Source organism: Notechis scutatus, chromosome 2, assembly GCF_049901735.1.
Source record: "Notechis scutatus isolate UNSWTSFEM ecotype Mainland chromosome 2, rNotScu1.2, whole genome shotgun sequence".
NCBI lineage: Eukaryota > Metazoa > Chordata > Lepidosauria > Squamata > Elapidae > Notechis > Notechis scutatus.
The window spans coordinates 77,610,050-77,620,835 of NC_142010.1; the positions used below are offsets into that span (position 1 = coordinate 77,610,050).

The 10,786-nt window shown below is 35.4% G+C and overlaps 1 protein-coding gene across 1 annotated transcript; it reads left to right on the forward strand.

The window, feature by feature from the left end:
* Window positions 1-5,246: 5,246 nt before the first annotated feature.
* Window positions 5,247-5,814, forward strand: CBY3 (chibby family member 3). The gene has a single exon (XM_026692327.2). It carries the CDS (start codon window positions 5,280-5,282, stop codon window positions 5,763-5,765), a length of 486 nt encoding a protein of 161 aa, XP_026548112.1. The 5' UTR covers window positions 5,247-5,279; the 3' UTR covers window positions 5,766-5,814.
* Window positions 5,815-10,786: the final 4,972 nt, after the last annotated feature.

Sequence of the window (10,786 nt, forward strand, 5' to 3'; positions counted from 1 at the left end):
TGTTGGAAAATCTGAAGAAATAGGTTGAGAACATCATCCTGGAGAAAATATGTGGTCACTCCAATAAGAGTAGCAAAATCATCATAATCACAGATAGACATATACTTAGAAAAGGATTTTTAAAAAGGAGAGCTTTCAATGTTCTTTTAGAAAACACGGAACACTTCACAGAAGAGGGCAGAATAGTCTTGTTATGTAGTTTTACATTTTATTTATGAGATGTAAGCACCCATGACTGGGTGCTTACATACTACAAAAATAAAAATACAGTAAAAACAAAATTACTATATTATCCAAAAGTCTGTAAAAAATAATAATCACTTAAAAAAAAAAAATTGGCGAAGAGCCTTTCTCCCACTCTAACCCAAAGCCTGGGGATAAAGGGACCTGGAGTATGCCCAACTCTCTCAGTTCATGTTGATTGAGTAGAAACAATGGGTGATAGGTAGTCCCTTAGGATACCAGGATTTATGCCACAAACAGCTTTATATGTAATAATCAGCAGCTTGAATTGCATCTGGAAGCTTGCTGGTGACAGCACATCTCACAGAACAAGTGCAACAAGGGCATGTCGTGGCTGGTGTATAATTGGTCCTGGTGCAGCTTTTGAGTGATTTTCAAAGGCAGTCCCACATAGAATGCATTGCAATTGTTCAATTAGAAGGTGACCGAAGCATAGGTGACTGTATTAAGGGCCTCATGGTCCCGATATGAATACAAATAGTGCCTTAGATGAATTTGGTTTTAGTCATGCTCTTGTAGCATGACATAGCTATATGAGAGGTGTCCCAATTCTCACGGGTAATAAGGAATTAGCAGACTCATAAATTATAGCACAGTCCATCACTGTGAGCTGCTTAGAGGCTTTCCTGAAATAATTTGATTTATATCTCTAGACTGATGGTGTTTTCCATTATTTCAGTCTAATGCAGTATGTTGCAATTCCTGATAGCGGATGGAAAATGCAGTATGTCAGTCTAATGCAGTATGTTGCAATTCCATGATAGCGGATGGAAAAAACTCTTTTGGCTGTGAGTGGGAAGAGAGAGGGGGGAAAAAAATTGGAGCAAAATTTGAAAATAAGGAGAAGATTGCCTAGAATTTTAAAGAGTTACTAAACATCAATAAGACTTCTGAAAAATATATTTGAAAGAGAACTTTGTGATTAAACTTTAACTCCAGAAAGAGAAAGTGAAGAAGAAGAAGGTATTTAAAAGAAACAGCCTGTTTGGATTGTTTGGTGATTTTGGAACTTTTGAGAATTATTAACATCTGGGTGGTTGTTTGGAAAAACTTTTTCTCTACACAATGGTATCATTTGTGGATGGACTGAAACTTGTATATCAAAAATATGAAAAAGAAAAGCAAGAAGGGAAAGATGTTTTTGGCACTCTTTTTCAATTTTTAGAAATGGCAGTTTATACTTATGTGAAGCAGAATGAGCAACAGGATGATGGGGACAAAGAAGAAGCCATCCTTGATGAACAAATAACTTTGGTTGGAGAAGGGAAAAAGAAAGAGAAAAAGGAAAAGAAGACTTTAAGATCTGGAAAAACAACCCAAAAAGAGAAGAATAAGGTGAAAAAGGGACATTATGTTAGGAAACAACAGAAAGAGGGAAAACAGAAGAAAAGGGAGGTGGAGAGACAAGGGGTTAAAGAGGACAAAGAGAAGAAGAAGCAAGGGAGAAAGGAAGGGATGAGAAGCCTTAATGGTGGGGAGCAAGATGTGAAGAAGCAAAAGTTTTTTCGAGATAATGGATAAATCTTATTGAAATTGGGATTCTAGAAAGGTACATAAGATTGCATTTTTATATTTGTATTTAGAAATAACCATAGAAAATTGGAAATAATATGTAATTTAAAATGTGATAAAATATTTAATATAAACTAGTGAAATTTTAGTTAAGAAAAAGGGAGAACTGTAATGAAGTATGATTTAAGACATGTGATGTGGGGGGGGTGTAATAATTTTTGGAAAGCATAAGTGTTCCCACAAAGGCATGATATTTAATTGAAATGGATAAAATGTTTAAGATATAAATGATTGTTAATATTAATGATTAGATTATGGTATATTATATGGTATATATCTTTAAAAATTAATAAAATTTGGTTTAAAAAGGTTTTTGTAACTACAGATGCTATGTTACTACATAACTATATGGTTATGTTATATAACTACAGATGTTATGCAAAATGTTAAATAAAATGCAGAATAGAAAAATGAATTGACTTGTTATCTAGGTAGATGGGATATTATTTTTATTGTATATTTTTGTTCATAATATTCTAGACTGGATTAATAATAATTAATCTATTTTTTATTTTGACAGTCCCAATGCAGTGTCTTTATTTCATTGGGCATTCTGGTTTTACATATTTAGTACTGCATTATGTCTTATGATCTGCTAGATGGCAGCACTTAAATGAGAAAGCTAAACATTATCTGGTTATTTGGATGAGAATATGGGAAGTAGAGTACTGTCTGTTAAAAAAGAAAAGTATGAAATAAAGCAATGGAAAACCACCCTGAATTGTTGTCAAAAGCCTACATAAATATGTCTGGGTATGTCACCAGACTTCAAAACAAATTTATCACTTATTATGTATTGCAAAGTGATATTTAATTATTTTTCAACTTGCTAGACTTGTCTTACTGCCAAAAACAATTTTTAAAGGTTAACAGGCAAAATGTGTATCTTTATTTCACAAGTGTACTTCCTAATTATATATTTCAGAATTAGCAGTTTACAAATGGCAATTGAATTAGGTCCATTTTCTATTTGAAAGCCTAGATAAACTACTCTTAAACTATTGTGCAATCATTAACAGAATTTGCAAATAGCCACTGTGCTTATTTTATACATATTTAAGTTTTGGTATAATTGTCATTCCTGTACAGGAATTCTGAACAGTGAATTCTCAACATATTTTGAACAGTGGTACCTGTATAAAAGTTACTATTGTACTGTAAGACTTGCATCACCTAATATACAATACTTGGCTAAAATGTATTGTTTAATTTTGCACAATGTGCTGTGTGAAACCAGGAAATTGTATTAATGTACTACATTGAAATTCAGTTTATATCAATGACTTTAAAAGTCTAAATAAAAATAGTTTTTTTGGGGTGGAAGAAGCTGAAATAGGAGGTAAAATTGTTTAACTTATAAACATGTTTGTTAATAGGCCATTTGGCATGTGCACTTGATACATGAAACTTGTATCAACTTTCACAATACAAACTATGTAGCGGGTTAATTAATACCAATTAATGTAACCAGCTAAACATTGAAGTGTCATTTGACAGTCATAAAACAAACCATCTTCATTTAAGTATTTATTGCATGCAAAAATATGATTGGATAAAACAGGAACAGCAATTGTGAGACATTGCAAGTCACATGGTGACATTAGGTAAGTTAACAATATGATGTGAGGCATAATTTCAGTGAGAGTGTACATACATATGTGAATACACTTAAAAGGAATAGATTATCTCTACTGCCAAACCTGTTCATGCCTGAGGTTTTAGCTGAAACAAGAACTTGAATAGCTACAACAAAATACTATCTGGTGAGCATAGCTTTCTGAGAACAGGAAGAACATTTTGCCTGCTTTAATGGCTAATAGTGTCTACAATCTGTCTCCATATGCTTTCTTCCAAAGCCCTCAACAATGGGGGAAGGGAGGGCCCTTATTTAACTATATTACCATTCATTGTGATAGCAGTGTGATATATCAAGTTCCTTGTGAGGCAACTCTTTGAGAAAGATGATCTATTCTTCTACTTGTGCGAAGGATCACCAATACCAAGAGTTAATGTTAGGGTTTAAACCTTAAAATACTGGAGAAAGGGAAAGAAGAGAAGAATCAAGCAAATAATCAAGTTTCTGGAATATTGAGACTAATGGCCTACACATCCAGGCCAAACTCATTTTTCTTTCTCTCATTTAGAAACTATTGACCAGGACAATTTTCTCTACCCTGATGCAGATGTGGACTATAACTCCCAGAATTTCCATCATCATGACCCTTCTTAAGCTATAATTCAACAGATCTGAAGGACACCAAAGGTACACCTGTTATATGTCTACTCTTTTTCATGTTTCAATATCCTATGGTTTGCTGAAACAATCATGGTATAATTAGATTATTGTCATGCTGCTATTACACTCAAATAGAGGTTGGACAAGGAAGAATATAAGATAAGCAAATGATATTAAACTGGGGAAATGATATTCCAATGGGTAGATATGATGATAGAAAAGGCTCTTGCCTCAAATCCCAACATGTTGTCATTTCATCCAAACTTAAATGAGGATGGATGATCACAATGAAAACATTACCATATATATAACTATGAGGGATCCTTTTCTTATTTCAATAATCTGAAGACTGTTTTTTCTACACAATCCTGTCAGATCATGAGTGGCCTTTTTGATAATTTCTGAACAGTGTGAGACAAGGTGACATTTTATCTGGGGTACAGTTCTCCTTGGTTTGGCATCCCCATTATGAAACTGTTCCCAGAGAAGCTTGCAGAAGTTATTTCCACCATTCTTTCAAACAGAATGTTTACTTAGAACAGAAACCAGTTCGGTGATTGAAATACTGTCAGAAGACAGTTTTAATTTTATTGACTATTTAGAGAATTTCCAACCCAACAAGGACAATAAGAAGGCTTTGAAATTGGCTGTTCATATCATCTGGCAGCAAACTGAACATACACAATCTAATCCGAATCTTCTCCACCAATAGCAAATGAATGCATGGTTAAACCACTTCCAGCAGATCTGGCCAATATTGAGGAGTGTTGGGACATGCAATTTAATATCATTGGGAAGGTCACATTTTAGGAATGCTTGCTTAGCATCTACAGTATAGCTTTAAGAAGATATATATTCCTTCTTGACTTCTTTTTAGATGATATATATTTGCTTTTTATACCATCCCTGATTTCAGCATGCATTTTTTTCTTTTTACCTGGGCTTTTAAAGATGGATAGCTTGCTTGATGAATCTGACTGACTTTCAACAATGTAATATTGTGTTATATATTGTATGCTTCTACATTTATAAACCACTATAGGAAATGGTAAGCATCATTTTAAATAAAGAAATTATGAATTTATACATCTAGCCAACTTCATTTCTGATCTAATTAAGCTATATAATATCCAGTCCTCTCTTTAACTTTGGACATGTTGGTTTTCTATTCCAGAACTTTCTTCTGTAGATTTCTTACTGGTATCCTACATCTCTAATTCTCCTTGTCATGGAAACCATTTCTAACATTCTACAGGATGTGCGTGATTACTGGGCTGATCATTTTTCTCGTAGATTCTATCCAAGAAGGCCAACACTTCGCCAAGCATCTTCATTATCCACCTTCTATTTATTGGACTACAAAACCCGACAAGCTGAACTTGGAATGGACTATGCCAATCCATGTGCTCAGCTGAACAAAGCAAAATTTGTCTTCCACAATGGTGAATGGCAAAATGAGAATATCCCCCAACAGATGCCTTTATTACAGTTATTCCCCTCTCCAGATAAGGAATCACCCAACAAGGCCCTGAAGAAAGCAAACAAATCCTTACTGGAAGAGAACAATTACTTGAAGCTGCAGCTTGAACTGCTTATGGACATGCTGACAGAAACCACAGCACGGCTACACTTAGTAGAAAAAAAGCTGGATACTACTACTTGGCATTCAAATATGAAAAAGTCAAATAACAAGGTGCTGATGCTTCGAACTTAATAAACAGCTTAGATATAAGACCTAAAATAATTGTATTTCTGAAGTACTGACATCCAGACACTTAATACAATCTTGCAAAAAATAATTTTGTGATGGCTTTGATTGTGTTTAATGTGTTTTGACTCATTGAGGTATAGGGGAGCGAGGAAACCCTACTTTTATATTTAATTCTGATTATGGCTAGACTCACAATCAGCAGCAATTGCTTCTTGGATAGTCTTTGTTGCTGATGTGAGTACCTGGCCCAGAAGCAACTCTCCAGCATGACTTCCAGGATACTGATGTCAAGCCTGAATCTGAGCTGGCTGTGGCTGATCCCTTTTTGGTGGGGATTTTGTTTCTATCATGGGTAATCCTCACATGGATTCAGGTTGCCACAGTTTGGAATTGAAGGGGGAGAGTAGAGGTGGATGGAGTTTTCAGCCAAAACAACATAGCTCTCTTATGAGTCAGATACATTCTAACAGCTGGCTGGCCAGAGGAGGAGGAGAGAAGTCGCCAAGCATCCAGCCATTATCCCAATTGGACAATGTGATATATTGTTTTGGGGAAATTAAAAACTTTTAATGAGGTGGAAAGGATGGGAATCTTCAGGACTGACTTTTCACCAGTTTGTGCCAAGATGATGTATCTGAATGAACCTGTTCTTTAAGGAAATGGATTGCCTCGGAGTTCTGTTTGCAATGGGTACATTAATTGGAACCTGACAACCGATTCAACTGTTTCTACTCTTATTTCCTAGCAGATATATATGAATGGGAATTTCCCATGGTCTACAGTAGACTAACAGCAGTGGCTGGCAGTGTCACCTAGCAAACTGCTTCATGGGCCACTGCTACAAGTCAGCTATTCTGTTGTGTGACTGTCACCTTTCTCTTCCTAAGAATCCGGCATCTGCTATCAGACAGCAATGCAATTAGAGCAGCAGTCTGGAAGAAAATGCAGCAATGTCTTACTTATTTCACTCTGGACTGCAGCTAGCTAGTTATGTGATCAAAAAGGGGAGGGAGAAGAAGAGCGGGAAGAAGGAAAGGAAAAGAAGTTATAAAGGACAGAAATAGGATATAGAAAAACAGGGAAAACGTACAAGGATTAAAGGTATAAGCCTATTTAGAAGACCTAGAGACAATGGTGAAAATTTAATTGAAAGAGAGGATTCTGCAAGGGTACATAAGATAGCATTGTTATATTAGAAATAGAAATGAATATAGAAACAAGTGGGATTAAAGTGATAGATAAAATACTTATTGTAATGGAATGGAATGTTTGTTAATAAATGAAATAAAGAGAATGAGAGAATGAAATTAGGAAAGGATGGGAACATTTTAATATTTATAAAAATTTATAAAATATATAAAGATTTATAAAAAATTAAGTGAAGAGAAATATGAAAGAAACATGAAAAAAAATTATGGAAATATTATAAGTGTTCCTAAGGAAGTATGATATTTAATTGAAAAGAAATGTTAATGATATTAATTTATATTAATGGAAGATTGTAACTAACATTAATGGTTGAGCTGAATTGGAATAGAATAAGTATTTTATCTACTATTGTTTATATATATATATGGGCAAAAACTAAAAGATACAAAGGTGTCATACTCCAATCGGTAACTACAGGGGAAAATTTATTTAAAGAGAAAAGAAAATATGAAATTGAAATAGGGCAGACAAAAATATAAATATAATGATTTGAAAGATACTGAAACTTAGAAAAAGATATATAACTGAATTTAGAAAGGATTGAGATGATTAAAAGCAAGGTTGAGAAAACTTAGGGAAGGGAAAAATCACTGAGAAAATGCTAAAATAGTAATAAGATATGGAATAGAATACAAAGATGAATATGAAATTGAGTTTGTGTCTGTATGGAGAAGTGATAACCCAGGACCATGCTATTCTAAAAAAAAAAAAAAGATGTTTTATTTGTATTATGTTTTGTGAAAACTCAAATAAAAATTTTTACAAAAAAAAAGAAAAAAGATTGAACAGCCGTTTCTGTTCTGTTATTCTGTTATTCTGACACCTTTCCCAGGACCTCTACTCAGAGTTTGACATCCTCAGTTTTCCTGCCTGAGCAGAAGGTTGGAATAGAAGACCTCCAAAGTGCCTTTCAACACACATGTATTTATGCTCTGGACTATAGGCGTTGAATGCATGTATTGTAAACCCTGAAAAATACCTGGGCAAAAGAAAGGCAGTAAAATCACTCTAGGTGGAGGGGCAGTATAAAATATTAATATATGATAAATAATGGAACAATTAAAAATAATAGCACAGAGTTTTCTCTCCCCCCTCTTCTTTTCTTTTCTTTCTTTCTTTCTTTCTTTCTTTCTTTCTTTCTTTCTTTCTTTCTTTCTTTCTTTCTTTCTTTCTTTCTTTCTTTCTTTCTCTCCCTTTCTTTCTCACTCTTTCTTTCTCACTTTCATTCTTACTCTTTTTCTTCCTTTCTTTCTCTCCCTTTCTTTCTTGCTCTTTCTTCCTTTCTCTTTCTTTCTTTCTTTCTTTCTTTCTTTCTTTCTTTCTTTCTTTCTTTCTTTCTTTCTTTCTTTCTTTCTTTCTTTCTTCTTTTTCTACCAGCAACCTTAACAACCAGTTCTACCGAACTGGCGCGAACTGATAGAATTCCATCCCTGGACCTAATTGTATTCCTGAAGTACTGACATCCAGACACTTAATACAATCTTGCAAAAAAAAATTTTTGCAATGACTTTGAGTATGTTTACTGTGATTTGACTCATTGAGGTGTTGGGGAGAAAGGAAACTCTGCCTTTATATATTCAGTTCTGATGATCGCTAGACTCACAATGAGCAGCAAATGCTTCTTGGATAGTCTTTGCTTTTGATGTAAGGATCTGTCCCAGAAGCAACTTTCCAGCATGACTTCCACAACTGTTTTTGCTGTTATTTCCTTGCAGATACACATAAATGGGAATTTCCTATGGTGTACAGTAGACTAACAGCAGCAGCTGGCAGTGTCACCTAGCAAACTGTTTCATGGGCCACTGCTAGAAGTCAGCTGTTCTGTTGTGTGACTGTCACCTTTCTCTTCCTAAGAATCTGGTATCTGCTATCAGACAGCAATGCAATTAGAGCAGCAGTCTTGAAGAAAATGCAGCAATGTCCCGTTTATTCCCCTCTGCACTGCGGCTTGCTAGTTACGTGCTTGTGCACAGATAACTTGATCACACCAAATTACAGCCTCCATTTGTCCCTGTAAACCGGCATTATCCACCCTTTCAGTCAGTGGCTTCCCTGGTTCTTTGGCAGAAAAACAATCTTGTTTATTAACTGAGACCTGATTTCCTTGAATTCAGGGTGCTGGAGATTAAACTATCATGTACTGGTAGTATATTGTAATCAAGCATACTGATATTCATACAAATGAAGATGTTTCTTCAGCTGAACTCCCATTGTGCGTGTGTGTCTGTGTATACACAGTATACTGTATATCTTGTTTTCTTTTCCACCTTGACAAGCTGGCTGTAACATATGCAAGCATTTAATATTGTAGCCAGTTTGCATAAACCTGATTCTAACAGTTATATGGTATTATCTGCAAAGGAAGATTCAAAGGAAGAAATCTGTAGGAAGCCTCTGCAATTAGTCCTCGACTTACAACCACTTGCTTAGTACTCAAGTTACAATGGCACTGAAAAAAGTGACTTTTGACTGTTGCAACATCCCCATGGTCATGTGATCAAAATTCAAATGCTTGGCAACTAGCTCGTATTTATGACAGTTGCATTATCATGGGCTCATGGGGTCAACCCCTGTGACCTTCTGACAAGCAAAATCAATGGGGAAGCCAGATACACTTAACAACTCTGTTACTTATTTAAAAATGGCAGTGGTTCATATAACAACGGTGACAAGAAAGGTACTAAAATGGGGTTAAACTCTTAACAAATGTCTCGCTTAGGAACCAATTTTGGGCTCAACTGTGGTCATAAGTTGAGGACTACCTGCATGGGGGAAAGTGGAAGGGAGAGTAATGTTTATACAGAATATACAAAAATTAACCCTTCCTTACTTTAGTGGAAAAGTATTGTTACTTTTGTGGCTGTTGCTTGGCTTGAATCAATTTGCATGAAAATTCATGGCTGCTTTATTTCTCGTTCTAGGATTTAAGTATGGCTAAGTTGACAAAGATAACTGATGAGTTAGTTCTGGAGAAGAAAAAGAAAGGAGGATCTTAACTTTCCACTTGCTAGTGCTAAATAATAAGGCAGTAGCTTTTATAATATATGTATATAAAGTGAATTGAAGTCCAAGCCAATAAAACACATTTAGTTCTTCACTGCAATGCACCTAGTGAGCTTCCTCTTGCTTCCTTCTTTGTGATGGTTCTGCTTTTCTCTGGTTATTTCATCTTAGAATTTATGTAATACTTTGTTTAAAATGTTCTTGCTGATAAAAAAAAGTATGTTGATATGCTAAGCTTATCTTTTGCTGACCATTTAATGGGTTCTGTTCCTTTCCCAATTAGATAAGCAGCAACACTCATTGAACATCTGTATATTTTCTACAACTTTTCCTCTACCCATGACTATAACAGAAAATTACAGAGTGGTGGAAAGTCTGAATATGAAGCTCAAAAAGCACCACCTGAATTCTTCTACACTTTCACCTAATTTGAAAATAAGTGGTATAATGACACCGTGAGATATTTTTGGATCTGCAAAATCTGCTGCTGAAGTTTTTAATATATAAATATTGAAGAAGCATATCTCATTCAGTAGAAATACCGTGTTTCTCACATAATAAGGCCGGGCCTTATTTTTTTTTGACCCCCGAAAAAATGGCTAGGACGTCTTTTCGGGGGTGACTTAATTCTCCCCCTTGCATCCTCGGGTGGGTGGGCGGGCGGCGACAGCTTGATATTCGGGAGACCTTCGGGTTCGGGCCACCGTTGCTTTCCCTTCTCCCTTGCTTGCCGCGGCATTTGGCGCAGCCACGTGCAGCCAGTCAGGGCTCCTCCCTGCAACCGGAGCCCTGAGGAGACACTGGCTTCAGGC